The following is a 27062-nucleotide window of genomic DNA, read 5'->3' on the forward strand; positions in this document are numbered from 1 at the left end:
CCCTAAATCCTAGGGAATTGCAGCTGTCAGTGAAGAGGTAACCAGAAAGAAAGTTTTAAACTTTTTGTTTTTAAAAAAAAAAAGTATATATTAAAAAAAGATGTGTGTGAAGGATCACTTGGTCATCTGCTCCCTCTTAAAAAAAAAAAAAAAATCAGACAACTCAGCCATCATTGCACAAGGTGTCAGTCCTAACTTGGGTCTGGTACTTGCAATAGGACCTTCATTACTAAGGTCCTTTATTTAAAAGCATACACACACAAAACAAAAACCACAAAAAAACCCTAAACATCTGCATGCGGTTGACAGGTAGTCTGATGTACCTTGGGTTCTCAAAATAAATTCATGCGTTTTGCTGAGGCAACTGATGTTCTTCATGTGTGCAGTGAGTTCTGTCAGACTATTTGCATCTACAGCACAGTGTGTTTGTAGGATCTTGGCCATCAGTAATGCCATCAGCTTGTCCTTGTTTAGAGAGGACACAGTTTTCTCTGACAGCCTTGGTTAGATAAAGGCACACAACCGGTTCTGTTTTGCTTATCAAGTCCAAGTGTGCAGCTTCCTCCTTGCTCCCCAGTCCCTGCCATAATGTGTAGCAGGGATCTGAGCTTGAACTGACTTTTATGTCTGATGTAGCCCAGCATGTTGTCCGTGATCCAGCTGTCAGTCTTGAGACGTTTATCTGTGTTTTCTTTGGCCTGAGTAAATCCTTGGCTGATTTTATTAAAGGATGAGTCACAATGGCACAAGGCTCTGGTTTGCTAGAGTCAGTGACTTCTTTGAGAGAAGGGTTTGGTGTAAGATCTGAGTGGTAACTGTGCAGGACTTAAACTTCACCTGTTCCTACTTGGTGCTATGTATGTCTTTTACTCTTCTTCACTGCGAGCATTAAACTTAGATTTGCTCTCTTCTGGTTTTGACAAGTTAGTTCTCTGTGTTCCTCTGTTCTCCCTTTTCCTCATATGCAGAGTAGTTGAAAAATCTCCATCTCCGTGGCAGAATATGTCTTGTTTCATTATATTCTTTTAGGCTTTTGCTACCTGCTTGGAATTCTGGTAATTCTCTTTTTAGGAAATACGTATGAGTCACTGCATTTGTACTTCAAGTACATGTCCCTCTGTTCTTTCACTGAGCTTATCTTTTGACTTGCTCTGTACAGAGTCGTGATCTATCCCTGTATGCTGGGTATAACTCATTCTCCATATGCTCTTTAGTTATCATTCAAGTTTAAGTTAAAGGACTGTCTCCTTTGTCTTGTATTTCATTTTTATGGTAAAGGATTTTTAATTATCCCTTCATTTGTTGAGTAAAGTGAAAAAACCCAAAAAATCCTTCTAGCAGCACAAAACAAACTTTTCTCAGGTCAGACTTCTAATCTAAAAGATTCTAGTTATTTAAATACAAAATGCTTGTATTTTCAGAGCTTTCCTTAATTCTTTTTGTCCCGAAAATACTGAGCTCTCAGGGTTTTTTTATTTATCTTAAAATTCCTATCACACAAGGAAACCTTCTAACAGAATCTACATTAAAATGCTTGAAAGCCTGACATAAACTGAAACAAGGCCATTTTATTCTCCTGCAAAATTTAACACTAGAACATTTCTTAGCAATTTCTCCTTACTCAGTGAGATCTTTATCATTGAAAATCTTGCTGATTTGTAACAGGTTCTCTACTTTGAAAAAATGTGTCTATCCTTTATGGATCTAAACAAATGTCATTGGAGACTTGCGCTTATCTCTGAAGGAAGAAAGCACATCCTCTGGCATATGATGTTATTGGATGCATATAACTCAAATTTTGCACTGTGTATGTTGGAATCCATAGTTTTCTTTTTATTAAAAAGGCTTAATTGAATACATCTTGAACATTACTTGAGCTACAATATAATTTGTGTGTAACTTGAAGTAATGAATTTTTCACCATTCTTCCTTTCTGCAACTCAGTTTGTCAGATTAAGTAGAAGAATTTAACGAGAGTTTCACAGTTTTCAATAGTACAAAAAAAATGCCTTGTTTCATGTGTGATGGCCCAAAATATAAAATGTTTGCCTAAAAGTGTTGTCTAGAAACTAAATTATACTGAGTTGTTTTATGTACCTATATTTTCAGCAGAAGGTCTGGTCTAAGATCCCAATACAAGTTAGTAAAGTGTGCTGTACCTCTGACAGTTAAGTCTCTGTTAAAATAAGTGTTGTTTTTTCTTTTAAACTCAGTTTCGCTGTGTGTGTATAAATAAACCCATGCTCTAGTTTTTTAAACTTTCTTAATGAGATGGTACAGCAAATATATTTATTTCAAGTAACTGTCAGCTGATTGTAAGCTAAGATACCAGTATAGAGGTCTTGAATACTTGATTAGAAAAAAAAGTTTTTGATTTCTTGATAATAGTGTTTTGTAAAGATGTTCGTGGTACTCAGTGGCTGCTGAAGAGGTGAGTTGCTTTACTGACTCTTCTTTTTTCATCTCTTTAAAAGATATTTTTTTAAAAAATGAGTGTGGAAGAGAAATAACAAAGTTATCATGCATTATACACTTATGTCTTTCAGTATTTTGGTACTATGCGTTTGTGTGTTCATGAATGCCAACATATATAAAAAAAATTATTTACCTCTGAGCCCACAGCTTGGCCAAGAATGGAGTATCACACATTAAGGGACTGTTACAAAACTGGCATGTCCCATTTCTGATAAGATGGTTATGTAGCCAGGGTTGATTGTGCCTCTTGTGCTTCTCCAGCAGAGTCCAACAGTATCCTGATGTGCTGTGCTGTGCAGTGCATTAAGATTGTGTTGTTGTCATAAACAAAAGTCTTTGAATCTGCATTCCTGCCACTTAATGATTGGCATTACATGCTGTGCCCTGCTGTAATAGTGTTGATTCAGCACTGTGGGAGCTTTCAGTTTGCTTTGAAAACTTGTAAGGTTTATGTATGTAGGGCAGGGGGGACTGAGACAGATTCCAGAAAGACCACAGGCATTTCTTCTGTTGTCCTTAGTATTTCTTATCTTAATGCCTTACACAGGTGAAAGATATGATCCTGAGCCCAAGTCAAAATGGGATGAAGAATGGGATAAAAAAACAGCTTTTCCATTCAGCGATAAGTTAGGCGAGCTAAGCGACAAAATTGGAAGCACGATCGATGATACCATCAGCAAGTTCCGAAGGAAAGATAGAGAAGACTCTCCAGAAAGGTGCAGGTACTAGAGTTATTTTAACATGCATTTATTCTGTGAAATTGCTATTATAAAGCTCTTTGACATTTCTGATTCTTAATTACAATACTCTGCCATTCTTTTTGTCTGTATGGAAGCATGTTTGGGTTCAGTACCTGCTTCCTGGACTTCTTATGCAGCTCTTACAGGCCTTGGGGAATAATGTAGCTCTGTGAACAATTAACTGCTCTTGGCTGCCTTCCATTACTGCCCCTAGCTTAGATAGCTGCTGGCAAAGCAGGGAATTTGGCTGAAATTTCCTAAGCTTTTCCTTGTCTCAGCAATTCAGTGGTCTTTCTTGCACCAGTGTACTGGAGGCTGCCATTTAATGCTACAGTTACTCTGAATGCTGAAATGTCAAAGAAGAGGGAGATGTAAAGTTGCTTAGACCTACCTTGACACAGTGCTTCTTCCCTGAGCTGATCTCAGGAAGAACAGATTGCAGGTGACTTTTTTTTAAATAAGTCGTCAATTTCAGTTGAACCTTCTCAGGAAACTTTTACTTTACATCTGGCTGTTAAATTTTTTCAGTATGGAAGAAAACCTACCCTGCTTTCTCTGCAGGAAGAACTTTACATACATCACACTTCAACAGGTGCATTGAATTTTATTATCTGGAGATGAAATTTGTACTTAACAGAATCTGAAATTGCTGTAAGAAAGTACTCAAGTATATCGGAATAATTCCCTTTTGGGAAACAATTCAAATTTGCACTGAGATTTGATTCATATTTTTTACAGGAATATCTTCAGATACAGTCACACACAAATTTTTATATATATATATGTATGTGTAAAAATACACATGCACACACGTGTATATATATTACAAAAGTCAAGCAGTTAGGCATGGAAACAAAAAATAATTACAATGGTAGCATTTCTGAGAAAAAGGCAGTATGATCTGCTTGCTAGGGCATTAATAAATCATAAAACTAGTATTCTCTGCACACATCAGGGTTCCCTCTTAGAACTTACTATCAATAGACTACAAAGAGAAGGGATCAGAAGGAAAGTAAACAATTTCAAATTTAACAATGGTATATTGCTGTGTGCTTTTCTGTACTTACCTTTCAAAATCAACTTGTCACATGACTTCTGTAAAGCTCACTATCCACATTGCATGTAGAGGATGTACAGTAAACATTTTTTTAAGTCTTATTTCCTTTGCTTTATTTCTGAATAGCTTCTGGTCTCTTACTTCTGCTGGTATAAAGTCTTGCACCTTCCAGTGTTTTTTATAAAAAGCAGCTTATTTTGAGGACTCCTCCACTGTACATCTCTATCCCAAGTTACGCTGATCTTTTTTCTCTAATACTACATTTTTCATTTTAGTTTTGCTCTTGTTACCGTTGTCCCTTTTTAATTTTTATTCCACTTTCTGGTAAATGTCTGGTGTGGTATTTGTCTCAAAATTTATCAAAGTAATAAACTCAGGACTTGAAATGAAAGGAGGATTTTTTGGGGACATACATAAGCAAAACCAAATTGGTAATTGCAGGTTATCCTGCCATAAGAAGGAATCCAGGTTGCAGCAGTATGGCTTCTCTAACATTGCTTCAGCTCCCAGCTGAAATTTCCTTTTGGCTTCTCTTGGCATGGTGATTAGACAACAATGGAAGGTATTTTATCAGAGTGTTGAAATGAAGGGGTCTCTTTCTACAGAAGGCATAAGAGGATCCAAGAAAATTAAACTTAAGGTTATAGAATGTCTGTCTACTTAAAGATACTGTAAATACAAACCTTATAATTCATGTTGTATTAACAGAATACTATATTTTGCATGAAGTTAAATATTGAAACTGAAACATGAAATCTAATTATCATGTGACTTAAGCTCACAACGGCATAACATTCTCTTGTAAATGCTTCTTGAAATCCATGCATTTCTGTGTTTTCACACTTCGGCAATTTTTTTTCTAAAAACACCAAAGAAGCCTCCAAAAATTTACTAGTTTACTTGTAGCCTGCTGCTATATAATAACATCGAATTAAGTTGCCGTTTCCCTTGGAAAAGTGACTAAATGGTGATACTCGCTCAGCTGGCAAATCTGCTGTTGTATGTTCTATTGTTTCTATCTTAATAGCTTTATAAATCATTATTACTTCAATACTGTAAAGCCAGTAAAGGTCTTGAAGCACAAAGAATGAATGTGACTTACACATCTTCACAGCGGTTAATGGAATTTGGATGACACGATCTTTACTTCCAGTATACACACCAGAAGAGCTTGGCCAAATCTACAGATTTCTGACTCTACTTGCAAAGCTAGTAGTTTGCATAGAAGGAAAAAAAAATGCTTGAAGTAACCAAGAACTTAACCTGTGATATAGCTGGCTTGAGTTTACAGTGGTTTTCAGCAAAACTGCAGTTCACACAGCTAACTGGAGAAGCCTAGTCTGCTTTTTTTTCTCTAGAAGAAAAATGTTAGTACTGCTGGGGGGGAATTGGATTATCCCCTTGGAAATGGAGAAGACCAGAAACAATACCCCATGGAGTGGGAAAACTTCTGGTTTTCTTTCATAGTGCTTTGTTAGTTCTTAGGTCTTAGGCAAATAAACCAATTGCTGCCAAGTCTAACCTTGTATGCTGAAGTTCTATTTTCTAAATTACCTGCAGATATACAGGGGTTTTTCTGAAACATTGTGCTTTTTTCATAAGAATTCTTAAAACTTTGTCAATCCTTGTTTTTTCAGTATTCAGAAAGGTCGATGCAGGTAACAGAATAGAAAGGAAGCCAGATTTTTAGTACACCCATAAAAGGATGCAACAGCCATATTTAAAGGCAACTTCCATGTAAAGGATTACTTCTGTAGTAGGGTATAATTCCGATAGAAATAGTTTACCCATATGTTAAGACTATTGCCTTAAAGTTTAAAAAAAATCCCCACACCACAAAAACCTTAAGGCAAAGAGCATGTATCCATACTTTGATTTCTGGAAGTTGCAACCATGTACTTCCTTTGCAGAAGTTTTTTTAATTATTTGGTACAAAGTTAGCTATAAGTTTTATTTTTAAGTTCATTCTGCAATTCTCAGATGAAGCACTGCAATTTTACTATTCTGAGCACAGTAAACACACTTAAAGGGAACATTAATCTGTAATAATTTCTTTTTTTGTTAATGTGACCATTAAAGAAAAATAAAAACCAGATCTCCTGAGACAGTTTGGAAGCGGTGCAGGTTGTCATGGAAAATAGAGTATTGTAATATTTGTCCTGCTTTCTGGCACGTACATTTAATTTCTTTTCTCAAAAGCTTTTAGACATTTGTTTTGCTGTAGATCACCAAGGACTCACTTTTCCATTCTTGCATTAATGAGATTGATCTCTAACAGTTCTGTAGCAATAGCTCCATTGATCAGACCTCAGTGGTTGTCAATCACTTCCTTGACGCACAGAATGTGTATATGGACTAGGCAGCTCTGTAGTGATGACAAGAAATACACTGCAGCAGGTTTTAAGAGACTGAGCCCTAGTTGTGGTTGTCCTGGTCTTAGATACTTCCAATACATACACATCTAAATGGCAACATCATCCACGTACCTCTGAGGCTTTGAGAATGGATGTACCATGTATATACCATGCTAATGCACAGATCAGTCTCCTCTGGGGGCTTGTGCTAAAATCCCGATGTCACAAATGAAAATGTGGTTGTTAGTACTGTCTGATGTATTTGTGCACATAGGTGGGCTATCTGCAACCCGGAGCTGGAACAGTAGGCCTGTTGTTGCAAGTCCGGGTTGAAGTGCTTTGGAAGGATCAGGTTAGGTGCTGCCATGCGAGCTCACTTGCCTATGGCTGGCTCAAGCAAATGCTGATAGTCACTAGGTTGGCCAGCAGCTCTGATAATTTACTTTTAAAAATAAAAGATTAAAAACAGGAGTAAGCATTTATATTCACTGATGTTAATGAATTGAGCCATCCCCAGTGGTGAGTGGGTAATATGCATAGAGGAAATGACACACGCAATGTATTCCAAAAAGCCCACTATTGTTAACGGAGAACAAAGGCTACCCTCCAGAGTATATTGCAGTTACTGTCATATTCCCACCGACAAAGGGACAGCCTTTCTTAAATTTTGCAGTTTTAGTATTCTAGTGCATTATTAAAATATAAAATCCTTCCACTTTCAACTATGTTGCTAAGGGAATTACTATTTCAAAATACATTTCAATGTATTTAAGCTTTCTCGACAGCAATTTTCACTGTTATGTACAAATCTTATCTTGATGATAACAGGCAACATGACTGTTGGTGGGGGGGCAATTGGTTTGTTTGTGAAAGACTTAAAATGTAACAGATTAAATATTACACAGTGACATCTAAAAAGTTTTTGCCTAAAATGGTGACACTTTTGTTCTTTACATTTTAAGAATAAATGTGTGTTCTGTGATAGAAAATTAATAATATCATTGCATTGCATAATTCTGTAAGCATTCTTTTTCCACAAATATTTTAAAGAATATAAAAGACTGTTTCTCTGGAAAGGGAAATGAGCTGAAACAGGAATGGAACTCTCAAAGTCTGATAGTACCTGTATCTCGTTCACTGCTTTCTGTCTCTTGGTGTAAGTACTGAGCAGACCTGCCAACTTAACTTTTTGTTGCTGAAGTGTTACATAATGTGTGGGGGCGTTCCTGTCAGAAGATAATTAAATGTACTGGATTTAAACACTGATTTCCTATTATCCTCTGCTGTGGACTTGCAGTTAATGTTTAACAAAATAACTTGCTTTTCTTCTCACTTTTGTACAATAGGTGCTATGCTGTGTTACGTAGATGCGTTATGTAAGGGTATTTCCTTTCTCAAATGTAGGAAGAAGCAGTGCTTTTACAAGGAACTACAGTAACCAAAACTCTAGTGGCTTAAGCCACATGTCCACTTAAGTCCATCATGAATGGTTTTCCATTGCTTTTGTTTTTCCAGTGACAGTGATGAGGAAAAATCAAGAAGAGGTAAATCTCCCAAAGCTGAATTTAAAGATGAAGAGGAGACTGTAACGACGAAACACATTCATATTACACAGGCTACAGAAACTACCACCACCAGACATAAACGCACAGCAAATCCTTCAAAAACCATTGACTTGGGAGCAGCAGCACATTATACGGGGGATAAAGCAAGTCCAGAACAGAATGTTGCTGCTCATACTGCACAGCCAACAGCAAAGGTGAGACAGCAGAGCACCATAAAACGTGACTTTGGAAACAGTTTTCCTCTAACCTCTGAGAATTTCTAGTTTAGGGTAGAATTTTTGCTATGCAGCCTTCAAGGGAACTATTTTATCAAAAATGTTTAATTGGGGTTTTCAAAGGCAATGGAACAGTTTAATTACAGAATGCCTTTTTGTGTGATTGCTTTAAGATGTAGAAATTTTAAACGTAGTCATTACCATGTTTTACTCTCTTCAGGAAAGCAAAGATAAAATCTTGGCCTGAAGTGTGAAGGATTCTCTGAGCCTGCACACTTATAGACAAATTATTAAGTTCTTCAATTATCAGAAAAAAAAAAAGAACCACTTGCTGTTTGATTTGAAATTTAGCCAGGTTCTGGTGATTCAAAACCAAATCTGCCATCTCTCCAAAACAAAAGAAAGCACCCAAAAAACCCAGAAAAATTCTTAATGTCATTTAAGATGACTGATACCGCAAGTTGAAAACCACTATGTGATTTCTTCTTCAGGCTTCTGTACCGTCTTGCAGCAAGTCATCTAATGACCTGGTTGATCTATTATTTGATGGAGCTAGCCAACCAGTTTCAACAGGTAGGCACATTTTGGTTTTACTTAATGCTTATTTTGAACCATTTCTGGGTATAACCTTGTTTGTTGTTATATAGATAGAGTAGTAGATAAATTGAGAAATGAATACTCAAAAAATTTAGAGTTGCCTAGAACCTTTTGTAGCAAGGTACTGTATGTGCTATGCATAGGACTAATAAATGTTAGCAGCACAGAGATTAACGCCAGATCAGTCTGTCAGTTATTTATAATTAACTCTAAAAGCAAGTGCAATCCATTCACATTCAAGCATTTCTCATAGTGCAATTCAAAGGCTAAGGCAGCTGGAGATGGATGATCTTCATATAAGCTTTCATCTAAACTATATAGCAAACTTGTTTATCTTATTTTGTCTTGGTACTTGGTTGATCCCAACCCTAATACCAAAAATAAATTACTACCTAAAAGTAAAATTATTCATTGCAAAACATATCCCCTCACTCTGAATGTTAAGTTGAATTTTAAGTCCATTAACCTTCATATGGAGTTACCCTTACGCTCTCAAAATGCACTTTCTTTTTAGGATTGTGTTACATTTCAGTGCATTGCATACAGGATTGATAGATGGGCTCAGGGGTTTGATGGTTTGCTTTTCAAAACCTAAAACTTTAAAGACTTGTTATTGTGCTTACAGGTTCTTAATATCAACAGTCTTGATTGTGTCTAGCATGAAATAGAAGGAGGACTTCCATGTACTTGTGGTCTAAGGGCACAGCTGGGAGAGTTAACTGTGGGCAGAATTTTTGTTTAAAGATCACTTTGAATAGCCAATAATATATGAGCATATGCCTTTTCATAGATAGAAACCTTTCATGTAACTGCTTTCCATTACAGATAAGTAACTTCTCTTTATTGTAAATGTATGGGGTCATGCACATGTGCACTTCTACAAACAATGTGAATATCTTGGGGACAACAGATACTCAGCTTCAGTCTCTAAGACAGTGTAAAGTCACAGAGCCTGTACCAAAAAATGGCAGTCCAGAGTGAGTAGAGGCCCACTTGTGTGGCAAGGTGGCCGCATTTATGCATATGTAAAGACTACTCTTACTCACTTCTGTCTGAAGTTACGCCACTTCTGGGCACATTGTAGCGGGAACCCCTATAATGTGTCACACTAGTTATTTTTATTATAATGTATGAGCAAAGCCAGTATTATGAGCACTCTGTGAGACACAGTTCCTTTCATTACTGGGCTACCAAAATGCTACCCCTGTAAGTATTTAATAGAATATAAAATACATGAAAACTCTATTGGAGTAGAGGGAAATTGTCGTGGTAATTTAGTGTCAGAGATCCGTCTCAGTCTTTTCTTCCTTATTTCTGGTAGATCTTTAAAACTCTTCACTTTTATTTTGGGGAGAGTAGATAAAGTTTATGTGCCTGTTCTGAAATACATGTTAATTCCTAATGGTTAAGAAATAAAATTAATTTCATGCATCTGTTCTTTTATGCACAGATTTAAGGAACAATCTATTTTGCATTATTTTCTGGTTTTATTAACTTCATATGCAAAGGTGTTCATTGTACATTGGAGTTACCACAGCGCTGTGGAGTTTTAAGATCCTATATCAGAACCCCTACCCCAAATCAATACTGGAGCTTCTCCTATCCAATTCTTATGGGAAAAGAGATTAGAGCCTTTTTTGTTTTATTTATATACATGTGTATGGTTTTTTCTGTATAAAAATAAAATCACATTGAGAATAGATGTTTCTACTTCAAAGTGAGCCTTCCCATATTTCAAACAGAACTATGGCAGCTTCCATATTACAGTGTATTTGAATCTTTCAGCAGTTTGGTTCTTTGCTGTAGTAAGCCTTTTTTCTTTTTGCCTTTTTTCTTCTTTTTGCAAAGCAACATTTAGAAATGGTGTTGAGAAGAGGCATATTACCAGCTGGTCCTGCTAAATAACCTCTTTGCTGACCTGGGAAGGCAGATGGAAAGGGTTCATTTGTAGTGACAGATCTCACATGGGAATCTTTGAGGATAACTCATGTTGAGAAGATTAGCACTGTCCTTCACGTGCAGGTCACTTGTTATGACCACTGTTCCTTGCAGCACAGGGTGTGGGAACATTCCCAGTGTCAGGGAAGACACGGGGAAAGGGTCAAATGCAGCCTTTGATCTGTCCTGTGAAGAAACTGTCAGGGAAGTCATGTGAATTCAGGGAACTCAGAATTTGCTTATCTCTGTATTTTCAGGTGCAGAGATGGGGAAGAAGGTTGGTGAGGCTTGGGGGGGTTACACATTACTAAAGCAACACAGTTTGTATGTGAGGAGGGTTGGTTGCCGTAAAGGAGCAATCTGTTTGAGAAGATGTAGGATCTGTGGTTAGACCTGCTGGAAGTAATTTTTTGGTGTTACTGGAGATGAGGTGCTTTAAATTTAGCCGGTGATACCTTTCTTTAGAGAGTTACTGTATTCAGCTTAAGCTCTGCCACTTCTCTCTGCAACTCAGTTTCATTTGAAAACAGGCAATAGAGGTGGAGGAAGAGTTGACTCGACTGAGAATATTAAGGGGTTATTTTGGTTTTGAACCTAGTTCTGCTTTTAAAATTAAATTAATCCCTAGATACTTTGTCAAACAGCCCAAGGATAATAGGCATAGCACACAAGCAGTGATTTTTTTTGAGGATGTGGTCAAGAATGTGTCATCTGTGTTGCTCATTCTGCATATAAACTCTCAAACCATTAACCTGTTCTGAACTCTGTAAGGACATGTGATGGAAAAAAATATTTGAAAATGTTCATTACAGTAGGCAGAGTAAACAGAATCAGAGCAGGTTTTTAGCTTGATATTTCACTGGCTTATCTCACCCTTCTTCATTTTCAGGTTGCATTCAGTATAAAACCTGGATATAAACATATGTAAGGTGCTTACTGGATCACTTCAGAATTTGTGTTTAAGAAATTTCTTAACTTTGTGTGAAATCTTTTCCTTCTTGGAAAGGTGGTAAAAGGATTTCAGTAGTGCTATATTTCTGAAAATTCGAAGAGACCATCCTTGCATTCCCTTCTCATGTTTTATATCATATGCTACACACTCAGCAAGAAAAGACATTCCCCTTGGAAGAACAGTCGCCTTCCTGGCAATGTCTACAGTAAAATAACATTAAAAAGAAATACAAGTACACATGTATTAGAAAGTGAATGGTTCCTTTTATTACTGCTAGCCATTTATTAAAAAGGAGATGGTTCTAGTTTAATTAACCCAGTTGAGAGTAGCAGATGGGGCAGAATGTCTTGCAGCGATAAGACAATTCAGAAATGGCACCAGATGTTGGAAGCTGTCCCTGGTGGTGTTTGAGTGCAGCACAGATGTTCCAGTCCCACCTGGCTAGTTTCTAAGCACTGCAGGCTAAGCAGCTGTGATGTAACCTATATAATGTACACATAACACTAAAAGCAAAATAATTGAACTGCTGCAGCTTCTTCTAAGGGTGGGACTTCTTGGAGGTGAAATCTTTGAGGACAAACAAATAAGGTCAACTTCTTAGTTTTCTCAGGTCAGTGGAATACCTACTTAAAAGCAGTATCAAGGATAATTGGATGATTTTTTTATAAACTGTTTTTATTCATTAAAAAAAGCAGCTTTCCAATATGGTTCTTAAATCTTTCTTCTGTTTTTATACCTTGGCTGTATTTTTTTTGTGAAAAATTGTTACTGTGCTGTATTCAGAAGTTAATAATTTATATGCTGTATACAAATGTCTGGATGGAAAACTTAGTGTTCCTGCTGTCAAAAGGAAGAAAACTTATAAAAAAATGAACACAAATGCAAGCTCTGTCCTTGAAATCCCAATTCAAGATCATTGCAGAATCATTCATGCTTTAAGTAACACAAAAACTAAATATAAGGCGACATGCAATTTTTCATAGTAAGCATAATAAATTAACTTTTATACAGTAAGAATGTTTGGCATTTATGTGTTAGACTTCCAAAGTTTTAATTTTACAAACTGCCAAGCTAGTAGCATCCCTCACTAGTTAAAAACTTGATAACCTTTTTAATCTCTCTAAATTTATATTTAGAGATAGCAAAAACTTTCATCTTTTAGTTCTTCCCTAGGAAAACAAAATTGCAAGATCGGCAAGCTAGGTGGAGAGAATCCAGTTTATTGTTGCAGGCTTGTATAAATATAGTATGGTGATGAAGAGGAAAACAGTGCTGGCTTAGGGAGCAGAATCAATAAAATCCATCTTGCCAAATACAGAACAGCTTTTCTTCATAAATCCTGCATGCAGTTGTTGCAATGGATCTTTGCACAATCCTGTAACAGCATTTGGCTTCCTTCTGTTTCTAGGTGGATCAACTGACCCATTTGGAGGATTTGCTGATTTTAGTTCAGCTGCTGCTTCAGCAAGTTTCCCATCATCGCAAGGTAGGATTAATTTACAGATTAAAATGCTGTTTAAGGGCAGAAAGAGAGGAGGAGATGCCACATGGCATTACTGAAAGTCCCTTCCCTTTCCAGGGCAAATTGTGTTTATGCAACTGGACGGCGAGTGCTATATTGAGTAAGGAAGAATCTACTGTCTGGCATGTGTCTCATTGGACCTGAAACTTTTAATGAACTTTATTTCAGAAAAATGTTAGTAGGAGTTACAAATATAACCGTGTTCACCTAATAACATAATATAAGCATATAATAAGACTTAAAACATAGCTCCAAGTCTAATTTTGAACTGCACTGAAATAAGATGTGACTTCTGGAGTGGAAAAGTAAAACCTGAAATAAACAAGTGTGGGTCTAAATGCTGGCTGAAGAGTGCTCACTAAACAATTTTAAAAAAGAACCTAGTGCATTCCGCTTTTGCACTTGTGGGCAAAGAGCTATATTAATTGGAGTTCTACAGTGATGAATGCTTCAGGATGACAGTATTTGTGTTTCAAAAATGATTGGAAAATTGGCTGTAGTGATAGACCATTCACATTATTAATCATCATAGTCTTTCCAGTGTTTTATGTAAGGTTATTCAACTTTGATTTGCAATAAAAAGCAGTCATTTTTCTAATACTTCAGCTAACAGTTTGCAAGTTGTTTTTTTAATAATTAATACCTACCTGTATCTGGAAAAAAGCTAGCTGCTCTGGTGGGATAAAAAGACTTGCATGAAGTGCTTGGTAGTCTGGTTTGCTTGCTTGTGGTAATGCTGTGAAGTGAAAAGTTGTTAGAAGGGTTTTGTGCTGCTGTTTATAGTTTCTGAACATGTGCAGAGGGTCCAGATCAGTCTTAAGAACTTTAATGTTATGGACAGGACACTAAAGTAAATGGGTAAGTTGAGCAAAACCAAAAGATGGGATCATGTTCAATGGAAAATAGCAGCCCACCTGTGCTAGAAAAATGAGTCCCTAAAGATGTCCTCAGCTCCCACCTGTCACATAAGATTTAAAAAAAAAGTCTGTAAGTGTTTAGAGAAACACAATTATGCTGGCCTTGTCATATGGCATAATGAGGGAGCCTGAGACAGGCTGTTTCCAAAACTTCCAATGATGTCTGGGTTACTACTGGAAGGCCTGGTATGTTGGAGGGGAATATAGTCAAGTTTGTCTTCCATACACAGTACAACCTCACCGATGGCTTTTGAAGTTGCATATATGCATTTGTGGGATGAAGCTGACAACACTTTATTTTAGCTTGGCTAAATAACAATTTGTTCCAGTCTCTTTCCCTTTTAGGAGAAGCCTATTAAATAAAAGATATCTAGATCTTAAGTCAGGCATGAACTGACTGATCACAAGAGCAAGATTTCAGTAATACTTGTTGGGACAGCACTCAGTTCTGCCCTTGCCTGGTTTCACGGCATGTGGTTTAGAGCTGTCATGTGTCCATACAGTTGGCTCAGTGCATGTGCAGTCATTTTGCATGCACACATACAAGCTGTTACGTAGACATGGCCACCATCTGAAAAACGTTTCCCTTAAAATTGGACTGAAAAGAAAATAAAATATTCTGGGAAGCTGCCTAAAGCAGTCAGCTCCTTTGCATGGAATGGTTTTGGGAGCCTACAGTGCTACCCAGACAGGACAGTGCTGCAAACAAACATGGAGTGGAGGGAGCTGAATGGCTATCTTTTGTGAAGTTAATTTGGGCAGTAGTGGTATTTTTGACTGGGGGTTCTCAGACAGAGTGTAGAATTAAGTCCAAAATGAGAGAAGAATAGCAAAGAGGTTGATCAGCAAATCTACCTGCAAGCCAGATTTTAGTCAGCATGTTTATACCTCTTCCTTTATTTTGCTGTGTTAGGAAAGCTGTACTGGGCATGGATTAGTTAATGCACCTTTAATTTGCTTGGCAGGAAAGAACTGCTCTAATTTTTTTACAGGCTTTCTTAGTCAAAACCAAGTTGTTTTGCAAACACAAAGCCGCCTACTATGCAAATAATTTCTGTGTTAATACAGTCTAAATTGATAGAATCCTTTATCTGCATTAACATGATTAATCTATTCCAATCACCATTATGCAAGGGACAAGGAGTCCTGTGAAATGATTAATCATTCCTGAACAGCATAAGCCCCTCTAGAAATCTTTTCCTTCTTGATTAATCATCTTTGAAGTTCTACTGAAGGGGCAAACCCTTATCCCTTTTACCCCCACTTCCATTATTGGTGCACAGGTCTGAACACAGAAGGAGCACACTCAGCATTTACTTATCTATCAGGAATATTTAAAGTAGGTTTTAATTTTTAATATGTAATACTAATTGAAACATTCTAATATAGCCCTTCTTTGTGAGGGAGATCAAAGCAAATGTTCTAGTAAGGCCCTAAGCTAATGAATATTAGTCCACTTCATGCACTGAAGTTGTTGGCCATGCTTGGATTTTGTGAACAGATTTACTTTCCTACTGTTCTTTAAATTCTGATGTATTGGTAAAGATAAAGATGACTAAAGGTTGAAGGTGCGTGTTGATAAATATGTATATGGAGTGTAAGAGTACTGCAGTTACCTTTTGAGTGGGTAGAATACAGCTGTAGGAAATTGCTATGGATGGCTGCTAAGAACTAGCCATTGTATAGGTCAGGAAGTGGAAACTGGCACTAGATTCATTTACCCCAGCTTTATGTGTTTGAGTCTTCATTCACTCGTCTAAAGAAATTCAACAGATGATTTAACTATTCATTAGAACTCACATTTCATTTTGTATGGCAATGACATTGGTTGTGGCTTAGCTGAAGTACCAAAAGTGTATCAGTGACATAATCAAAAAGCTGACCTGCACTATGGCCCAACTTGGAATGAGGGCTGTTTAATTGGCATTGCTTTATTTTTAGCATCTCCTGTAGATGTTTTTTGTAAGCTTTTCTTCCCCTATCACTCCTGTGAAGTAACCCTTTTCTTGTAATACAAAAACATGTGTTTTTAAGGTAGATAACATCTCCCATTTGACTCAAAGGTTATGGCATATTCTCAGTTCACCGATCTGTGTCTCTGGACATCTGTGATCCTGAAATAGGTACCCTTGCAGTTGTCCACAACACATAACTGTTAGGCGTCTCTACAGAGAGCTGTAAGTTACTGTGTGTTGATTTAAATGTTTGTCTACAAAAACCCTGGTATACGGAAATGAAACAAAACTTAAGTGATGAACTGAGAAGTGAGCAAAGCTTCTGCCAAGAGAATTGCTAGATCCAAGACAATTTCTGCTTCAAGCCAAGACATTTAGTTCAGCAATCAAATTTAGAAAACTTAATCTGTTTTACATGAGCACTTCATGGGATGGGAAGAAAGTATTCCTTACCACCTCAAATAAGACTTCCCTGGCAACCCACTTCCAGAGTTCTGTATTTTATTCTCCTTGGCATTGTTTTATACAAAGAGTTACTAATTGTATATAAACAAATTTTGAAGTAGTTGTCTTTGCTTTATCAAGTGACTCATTCCTGACAACTGTTCTCTCAGCAAATACCAGAGCACTGAGATAAAAAGTTGATAAATATTATCAAAATTCTAGGTGGTGTTTTGACTAGAGCCTCCAATCTACCCCTAAGTTATCTTTCAGTCATATTTCAACTAAAGAAAACCTGTCCCTACTTATCTTGCATCCACAGGTGACATGTTATCAAACATCCTTCTACTTTATGTGCATGGGTGTTTCATATTTCCTTTGCTACCTTGTTCAAAATTGTTGGAATATTCATGAGAGGGAATGAAGTCCAGATGGAGGTTCTACCTGCAGATGTTAATCTGGACGGACACAGATCAGCTCTCATTTGTTTCAGTTCATAGAATATGGCATTTGCTCAGTGCCTTTCTCTAAGTTCTGCCTTTCTTCTCTCTCTCTTCCTTCCTGCCGTGCTGTGCCTTTCCTTCAGGTACAGCAAGTGGAAATGGAGACTTTGGTGACTGGAGTGCCTTCAACCAAGCTTCTCCTTGTCCCAGTGCTTCATCTGGAGAGCTCTTCAGCAGCACGGCACAGCAGCCAGCTATAGAGCTCTTCAGTAGCTCACAGCCAGCATCTGGCCAGCCTCCAACTGCTTCAAATTCTACTGATCTTTTTGATTTGATGGGCCCCTCTCAGACAACCATGACCTCTTCACAAAGTATGAATTTCTCTATGATGAGCTCCAATGCTGTGGGCATCAGTTTACCCATGTCAAGGTCACAGGTATGTGGCTATTTGTACAGTTTGCTAATGACCTTCCTCAATTAATCTTTCACCTTTTCCTTAATGACAACATTGAAAACAAATCCATTCTACTCCTGGAATCCATACCATTGCCTGGATGTTGTGGTCAGCCTTTTGTAAGAAAGTTTTGTCCAAAAATGTTTGAGTAGCCTCCTAAAAAGAAAGTGTCGAATATTCTTGAAAAGCCTCCTTTTATAAGCTAGTCTTCTCTGAGATGGACTTCATGGTTCTATGAAGTGTTGCTATTTTGTTGGGGAAGACGAGGTGGTTGATATTTTAAATCTTAAAGCCACCCTCCACAGAAAGTTTCCAGCCTCAAGTAAATGGAGGCAAGGACCATTCTATTCTCCAAAACGCAGAAGTGGAGAGTGTTTTTGGAAACCATAACAGGTCAACTTGGCTTTTGTTCACAACTTGACTGCAGATGATCGCTGTCATTCCACATATTGATATGGGAGCTTGATGCTAGCTTACAGAATACTCTTTTAACCCATTCTAATGATGTAACAGCACATGGCAGCACTGCTTTGGAAGAGCTGAAGTTCATGGCTAAAAATCTCATTGGCTTTTTACTGTCTTCTGTGGCAAAATTAACACTTGTTCTTTAGTCCTGATTCTTATTGGTAAATTGTTTCAAGTGGATCCCAACAGAATTTTCTTTTTTAGCCTCTGCAAAGCGTGAACACTATGATGCCGAAGCCTAACCCTCTTTATAATGCAAGCACAGAGATGGTGCAGAAGAATGCAAGCAAAACTCTACCCTCAACTTGGTCAGATCCCAGTGTAAATATCAGTTTGGACAATTTAGTACCTGGGATGCAGCCTTCCAAACCCCAGCAGCCATCACTTAATACCATGATGCAGCAACAAAGTAAGTGATTATTGCACTGCTTTGCATGCACGCTGAGCCCTGTATGTGTTTAGTAGGCTGTTCTTGAGATGGAGTATTCTATCAATTACTGGTTTTTTACATTTAGTCATGATTGTTTCTTAAACTACTATGATGGTTCTGACACAAGTGGTATTTTCTAAACGAAGACTGACATGCTAGTAGGCTGGTATCTGTGCATTTACTGTAGAGTTTGCACCATTGCAGTATCTTGATTTCAGGCTTCCTAATCTCTAGAATTTCTCTAGAATATGCATGGTAGCATGTATTGTTATAAAACGCTATTTAAAACTTCTATAAAAGTTTTCTGAGTCTTCACACAGAAAGTAGGGAAACGAGCAAAACGGGTACCTTTTTGGCCATCATGTCTTTGTTCACAGTGGTTAGCATGTAAGTTTCTTAAAATACATGAGCACCTTCAGCATCAGATTCTGATTAATGACTTTTGCATCCTGTTGTCTTTTTTGCAGATATGCAGCAACCTATGAATGTCATGACTCAAAACTTTGCAGCCGTGAACCTCAATCCTCAGCCTAACATGATGCCTGTTCGACCCCAGACGAGCCCACTGATGGGAGGGCCCATTCCTGTGGGGATGGGAATGCCCAGTGTGATGTCAGGTACGATGGGAATGACCTCCATGGGACCCACGCCTATGATGAACCAGGGAATGATGGGAATAAACATGAACATGGGAGTGCCAGCTACAGGCATGGGTTTGACGGGCACAATAGGAATGGGGGTACCCAATATCGCTATGACCTCTCTGACTCCTGGGACTGTGCAACCCAAGCAAGATGCCTTTGCAAATTTTGCCAATTTTAGCAAATAAAGATTGTAAAATAAATAAATAAAATGAGAGAAAAAGAAAATAAATGGGCAGACTGAATGAAGGATTTTTAGCTGCACAAATATAGCTGGGGAAGGGATGGAAAACACTGATCAATACTTTTCTTCTTCCTTTATCAGTTAAAGTATCTACATAAAGAACCAAAAGCTATTTTCTAAGTGTTGAAATAACTAGTGTTCAAATTCTGGAGAGGCGAAAGGTTCTTCTAAGGAATGTGTTAGATGATTTTGCAAAATAATTTGTATTGAGACCATCAGAAAACCTTCCTACATAGAAGAACCAATTTTATCTTTGAGACTTGATGGAAGACTGGAATTGGGGGTTGGGTAAAAATGTTTGAATCTAATTTTATACTTTTCTTTTTTCTTGAAGAGCTTGACTTTCTTTTCCCCCTCTCCCTGATCGCTTTGTCATAATTGGATCATTCCTTTTACTACCACTGAGTCCACAATTGAAGTCACTCAAGTACTATGATCAGTTTTTTATAAGAATATATATTTTTGTCCAAAAATGGCTTACATATGTGATTATGGCTAATTCAAAGGGACCTGGAATGTATATATACTTTTGCTAATGTTCCAGCCACACTGCTATATTACCCAAATTTTTATTGTGTAAATCCTCTCTCAGCAATTTGGTGATCAACAGATTTTTGGGGTCTTAACTTGCTTCTATTGTTATAACTGATATCCAGTGCAAGTCTGGGAGAAGCTTTATCCAAGACTGCTGGAAGGTTTCCTTTCAGAAAACTCCAGAAAATGCACTTTCTTGCAGTTCTTTTACAGTGGCACTTGGCATCCTTTGTACCACCAGTATCCCTATGAAGTCACTGGTTTAGGGCATCGGCAGCAGTCAAAAGGCAAAAATATTTATTTTTTGCATCATTACAAACAAAGAACAAGGTGAATTACACTTAAGTTATGTAAACCTATAACCCTCCCTAATCCAACAGCATTGGATCTTAGCTTTTATACAACATTTGGTGATTTTTTTGTGTAAATACAGCATTAGCAGCTGTGAAATCCAATAGATGAGTAAAAAAATATATATATTAATAAAGGAAGCCTGTAGCAGTCAAAGATTTTACTGATTTACTGAAAACAAAATGAATTAAGGTTTTTGGGGTTTTTGTTTTTCCATCTGTAATTCTGCATTTAAGTTCACATGAATCATAATTCTAGAATCTGGAACACAGACATTGTTATATTCACAAGCTGAGAATATTGTTAAGAATAAGCACTATACTATAGGTATGAAATTTATTGCCTCCCTTTTCTTATGTTGGATTTCTTTTTTATTATTAAATTGATAAAACTTTGTTTCCATTGTATTCATAATGTTCTGTTATACATAACATTAAAATGTTCATTAAAATCAATGTTGGGCTGCTTTTCCTTTCATTCCATTTGACGTTTATGAGAGCATTTGGGAAAAAAAATAATTATAATTTGGGCAAAGTAATTTTTATAAATAATTTAAAATTGTTTAATGACTTCTTATCTGAAGCCTTTCCTATCTGGCTCTACTGTTAGGAATTAAAAATGAAGCAGGCAAGATATCCTGACCCGCTCCAGCCTTGCTAATGCTCCATCTACAACATTTCTAATTAGGCAGAAATTCATGTACTTCAGCTAAGTGGTAATGAAAAGTGATTCATTTGCTGAATAAGAGATGAGAGTGAGTGTAATTAGCTGACTGCGGTTTTTAATCTTTCAACAATTCAATGTGTTTAAATTAGTTTCAAAGAATAGGAGCTTTCAAGTGTTGTTACATCAAAGTAATCAAGGCAGGCTTTAACGGCTGAGTAGGAGAGCGCGCTCTGGTTCCTGTTCTGAAACCTTTAAACTTATGTGGAATAATCATCTTCAGAACCTCTAGTTCTAACAGATGGGAAGACTCAAACTGGTTCAATATATGCAGAATTGTGGTGGGAAGAAAGCTAGTTCCTGGGGCGGTAGATGGGTGGCAAGGAAAACTAAACCTGTAGTCAGTGTTGCTATTTCAGTGGTGCCGAAGGGGTGCAGTGCTCCGCAGTAGTCTTCAGAAGGTTTTCTGATGAGCAGGGTGAGTCTATTCATAATGCTGTCCTCTTAGGGTAAGGTTAGCTGGTTAAATAGTCAGCTTTGAGTTGAAGGAGCATGTCCTTGTTCAGGTTACATCTCTTCAGAGGAACCAGTGAGTTAGCTTCTCGTCAAGAGATTAATTACAGTGAAGTATATTTGTTAGAGGTTACAATAACTCCTGTGGAAAACATGTGGTGAGTTTAGAGTGGATCTTTGTGGTGTGTCCATTACATCTTAGTCAAGGGTACACAAGCTTATGGAGCCATTGTGGTACTGAACTGGTTCACTGCCATTGTTCATCTTATGGATCAATGTCCTAATTATGAAGGTGGCTGTATGGAGTGTGAAAAGAAGGTTTTCCAGCCAGCCAGGTTGTCTGCAGGTAGATGAGAACTAAGTCCTCTGAAACAAAATAAACATCAGAAAAGAAAACCCAGACAGATTCCTTTAGAACGTGGGCCAGGTACATCCCCAGGCATCTTCAGCCTGCAGTGAAGAGAGCCTGGCGCGTGGAAGTTTTACCCCATTCTCTCCCCCAGTTAAAGGGCAGGGATCATAGGTAGCAGTGCTTAGCAGAATATGGTTTGCATCTTTGGATAAAGACTGATTATAAAATGAGTTGTGTTTGCTGAAAACAATATTGAACTTGTTTAAGATGGATATCATAAAATGTTTCCATCTCTGATATTTCAGATACGAGCAACAGTATATATATTAAATATATATAATATATAAATATATATATTAAAAATCCCTTTACAGGTGAAAATACAAATAAGCTACTCTGTGAATGGTGACACATCTACCATTTATATTAGGCAGCAGCCGATAACTTGAATATAACCTAAATCATACTACTAGGTTAGTACAAGTCCATTTTTTTTTTCTTTTTAGAGCCAGGTCCAGCTGTAACTGAACTACCCGGAAGCCTTGGCCTGGCTGGCTGTGTGCTACATAGCACTTGACTACCTGGTGTGCTGTCATATTGGCAGGTATCTGGCTTTCCCCTACTGCCTCTTGGCAAAAATCTGAATTCCTTGCTCTTCCCCACAGACCATTCACAAGTTGTACTCTACATCTTTAAAAAAAAAAAAAAAAGCCCACAAAACTGTGCTTATATTATCTTAGTAGTGTCCAAAGTGCAGGAGGTTTAAAAACCCAGACTGGAAGCCTTGTGACCATTGCCAGGGTAGCTGTGTGATCTTATAACACCAAGCTGAAAAGTTTGGAGCCTACAGGAAGTAAGTAGAGAGAATTAACTGTCTGGTTGTAAGAAGTAAACTTTTACCACCTCTAGATTCTGTAGCCTTTAAACTTAATATGAGTTCAGTTAAAATTAGTGAAATCCTTTGCAAAGGATGTCTCTGCTTAAGAGGAGAAGACATCAGATGCCAACCCTGTGTGTTTTTTGTAGAATCATTCAAAAAATGCGTCTTGATGTGTACAAAGGAGTAATAAATTCCAGCACAGGTGCAAGTTCAGTGATAACTGGAGCATCCACCATGTTCTACAAAAGAAATTATATTCAAAACAGCTAAACAAGGGTATTTATAGCAGCATCTGTTTCAGCTCTATCTGTCAGCTAAGAGCAGTCTGACACAGCTTAAGGGAGGTGGGGGAGGGATTTATCAATGAAGTGTTTACATAATGCAGGCAGGCATTGTATACTCAAGGTGATATCAACTATAACAGATAACAAATACCTAAAGACACTTCCATTCTCAGAGGCCTTTGCTCCAGGAGTCACTCTACAAAATTGCCTCCACGTTCCTCTGTGCATGCCTGTAAACACTTTTATAGCATATGACATTTTATAGTACCATCACCTGGTTCTGATTAAAGCTTTTAATGGAGATGTGATTTTTTTTAAAAATTTTTTTTTTCTTCCCCAGAGACTTATTCCAAGCCATCAATAACTAAAATTTAGAATTGTTTCAGGCAAACCCACAGGGTTTGCACACACATTGAAACTCTTTGGCTTAAGCAAAATATTTAATTTGACTGCAAAGGAAACTTTTTTTTTTTTTGTTAGTACTCAGAACTGTCAGCACAGTGAAGAACCACTTATTGTACAGCTCCAGGTACTTGCTGACGGATTTGACTGGCAAAAACTCAAAGTATGAATGAGAGAATTGGAAACTAAATATTGAATACCTGTGTGCTTCCAATTATCCCCCCCAGGAGCTCTGCCCACAGCTCAGGAGCAGCAGTTGCCCTCTCCTTCCTCTATTGGTGACTGGAGCGCAGCCCCTTCCCTGGGACAGAGCAGTGCTGTGCTGCTGGCTCCTCGCAGGCCATCACGGCGGGGTGAGATGGACTGAACAGCTGTGGAGTTTGTTCCCATCAGCCAGAAACACAGAATCAGCGTGAACCTTTTTGCCCAAACCGCTTGGATTTGGAGCTGACTTTGGAGTGTTAAACACTTCAGTGGGAGAAGGGCTTCCTGGAGGTGGTGGCAGGAGGATGGTTATTGTTCTAGCTGTGCTGCTAAGAGCTGCCACTGGGAGGAAGGAAATAAGAAAGGAAAAAAATAGTAAGCTGCAAAGACAACTAGGTGAGCCTGGTTAATGTTGTGAGACTGAAAGGATGGCCTGTGGAATTTGTAAGTCAATCTGTGCAGCTTGTTCAATGATCTGGTTACAGTTTTATCTGGCTGGGATGCTGTGGAAGTTTGTTTCTTTGTGTAAAATGACCTTTAAAAATTGAGATGTCTCATTTTCATTTTTTATGTGCTTCTGCATCCACCATTCAGATAAGGAAGGATAAGAGGTAAGAGAGAAATTCTGCAGAATGTGGAAGAAAGGTGCCTTTGCAGAACTTTGTGTACCCCTGGATGTCTGCAGTGGGGGGTTCTTCACATGGAGTAATCCAGGCCTCCAGATCTATGTATGTTCTGTGTGCGTACAGCTCAGCTCGGCTGTTTCCAAAAATGTCTTTACTCCTCACAAATTTGCAGATTATTTTTTTTTTTAAACATGCCATAAGGTGCTGGTTCAGTAATTAACTGGTTCTTTAATAGAGCTACAATTACTTTGTCTCATGATAAGGGAAAAAAAGAATGCATTCCAAGACAGAGCTACTTTCGACATCTGGGAACCTCCTAACAGCTGGCTATCTAATGAATATGCATCTGCTTAAGAGGCTGTAGGCCATTAATAAACCAATAGATATAAAACAGAAACAATCTTTGTCAGCTTCAAATGAGATTGGATGCAATGTGCTGTGAAGTGTCACTGTCACATTGAATCGAGCGGGGAGGTTAACAGTGGCTCCTCCGTACCAGTGGCTCCGTAGCAGAGAAGGCGGCTGCAGCCTCGCGGCGAGGGGTGGAGGGAGAGGGCTGGACTCGCAAAGCTTTGCAGGTGGTTTCTGCTCTATTTTTGTCTCCTTATTTCTCCGGGTACCAGCCGTGTTTGGGGCACTGGTCACCTTTTCTCTTGCAACTCCAGCCAGGCTGTCGGTTTTGGTTTGACAGAGGAGGATGTGGTTTTTCCCACACAAATGATTTGAGCGACGGGGGAATCAATCACATGGATAAATGACTGGGGAGAAGTTACAGGAATGTGATAAAAATGCACCTATTTGACTGAGACCTGGGGCTTTGTAAGGCAACTAAGAACACCCCCTGAGCCATGTTGTACAACAGGACTGTTGTAGGGTGAAATAAACACTCTTAAAAAGAGCGACGATGACCGCATTTGACTGTATAAATATCTCTGACCCCTTAAGAATTGTATCTGCGTTTGCCCCAAGGTCTGTAACATCATATGTTGTCCCAACCTGTAGCAACATTTGGCATCTTATATTTGTACTGTTCCGCACCTTTATTTCCTGTGGCAGCTCCCAGAAGATACGAAGTGGATTTAGCATTATTTTAGGCATCCTTATCCCTTCTCCACAGCTCTCTAATCCAGCCCAGGCTAGCCTAGTATGTTCTTCCTTTCACACTGAACAGTAGCCTCTTGAAGCAGTGACAATCATTTTTGATGAGAAATATTAACTCGGTAGAATTTTCCTAAGAGAAAAAACTATGATTTCATCTTAAGCCACAGTAATGGTACAAGTTACTGTCAACTGTTGAATAACCAGTCAGCAGGGTCTGCTGGGACAGAGGGAGGGGTAGCTTCTAGTTTTGGTTCTGAGGAACTGGAGCAGCAGTCGGGTACCTCCCCTAGACCCTGCTTTAGAGACAGACTTAGACCATGTACATTTTAGTTCCCAAGAAACTGTAAATTGAGATTTGAAATAGATTTCTTTGAAACTCAGTTGTAAAGGGCAGTCTTATGTTTAGCAGAAAGATCACTGTAGTATTAAGCTTTTTGCCCGCTGATTTACAGGTTTTAGTTACAAGAAAATGGAAGCAAGAAAAGTTAGAATGCGAAGATGAGTGCTCTGTAATTACTGCAGATCTTTTCTAGCAGCTTCTCAAAACAGAAAACTATTGTACTTTGTATCATCACACTGATCTAATTTAAGCCAAAATCCATTAAAAAGATTGACTTAATTCCTAGAATAGTATTTTACACTTAATTACTAAATTTTAAAACAGAAGATTATTCAAAGTCTGTTTCAGAGTTGCAGCCACACTGGCGACAAATTTAACCCCACAAACTTCAGGTTTTACATCAAGGGTTGGTGTAAACTGGAGGACAACATCTGATGTTACAGACCTCTGCACTACAGACGAGCATCTCTGTGGTTTTTGCAGGGGTACAATTTTCTATTCTTGCTTTGGATGCGGGTGCTGCTGCACTGCCACTTTGAGTGCCATTTTGAGTAGAGCAGGTAGGCCACTGATTAGCAACCCACCTTCCCTCCCTCAAGAGCTCTGCCTTTCATCCCAGCATTAGCAGGACTAAGATGTTACAGTTTTATCTTTTTTGAGACAGACAAAAGAGCAATCTGTAAAGGAGGGCTGTCCTTTTAAATACTTTAACTTTTCAAGGTCATTTGTGGAGCTTTTATCAATCAGAAAGCTAAATTCATACAAAAAGCATCTATAATGAACCAGGCATATCTTGAACCTTATCCCTTCAGCTGAATATGAATTATCTCGGAAGGTGCTTCAGTGGCCACGTTCACCAAGTTCAGCATCCCTGTGAACATCTATAAAGTAAGCAGACAAGCCACTACTATTGTAGTTTGGCATCTATCAATTTCTTGTCTTTTTTTCTGTAATTGATTTATTAATTATAGCATCTTAATGATCTATTTAAAATAAATAAACCATTTACACTATTTCAAAGGTATTTTGTGATGTTCAGCTGATATTAAAATAGCACCAGCCTTATGTGCTTTTTCAGCAAGTGACCTAATTAGTTAATAAAGTAATTGAATATTAAAAAGGATGTTGCAAGTGATTAAAATTTAAGAGCCTTCAGAACATTATTAAAGCTATAAATCATACATCACTGTTTTAATTTGCATAGCTACAGAATTACTAATGGTCCCACATGCATAAGCTACTTGGCAATTAGTCTTTTAACAAACTGTTGGTGATACTGTGAGGTTACCAAAATCTTTCCCCATTTTTGATTTGCAAACAAAATCCAGGATGAGGTAACACTAAGGGTTAAATTCCTAAAAGCCAGGAAATTCGGTTCTTTCATGTGTCTCTCTACCCTCACCTCTC

General features: G+C 37.9%; 1 protein-coding gene across 4 annotated transcripts in view; it reads left to right on the top strand.

Moving 5' to 3' along the window:
• The window catches only part of CLINT1 (clathrin interactor 1), a 59235-nt gene extending 32564 nt beyond the window's left edge, over positions 1-26671 (top strand). Inside the window, exons 6-14 of one of the 4 annotated variants that reach the window (XM_074883333.1) lie at positions 3023-3197; positions 8142-8385; positions 8898-8979; positions 13302-13379; positions 17315-17607; positions 18295-18499; positions 18988-19137; positions 22325-22422; positions 23612-26671. In XM_074883333.1, the coding sequence (XP_074739434.1) occupies positions 3023-3197; positions 8142-8385; positions 8898-8979; positions 13302-13379; positions 17315-17607; positions 18295-18499; positions 18988-19137; positions 22325-22395 (1298 nt within the window). In that variant the 3' untranslated portion in view covers positions 22396-22422; positions 23612-26671. Of the gene's footprint in view, positions 1-3022; positions 3198-8141; positions 8386-8897; positions 8980-13301; positions 13380-17314; positions 17608-18294; positions 18500-18987; positions 20746-22324; positions 22423-23611 lie in introns of those variants that run through there. The other 3 variants (XM_074883335.1, XM_074883331.1, XM_074883332.1) reach the window with 3 other exon arrangements.
• Positions 26672-27062: the final 391 nt, after the last annotated feature.

This window comes from Strix uralensis, chromosome 14 (assembly GCF_047716275.1).
Source record: "Strix uralensis isolate ZFMK-TIS-50842 chromosome 14, bStrUra1, whole genome shotgun sequence".
NCBI lineage: Eukaryota > Metazoa > Chordata > Aves > Strigiformes > Strigidae > Strix > Strix uralensis.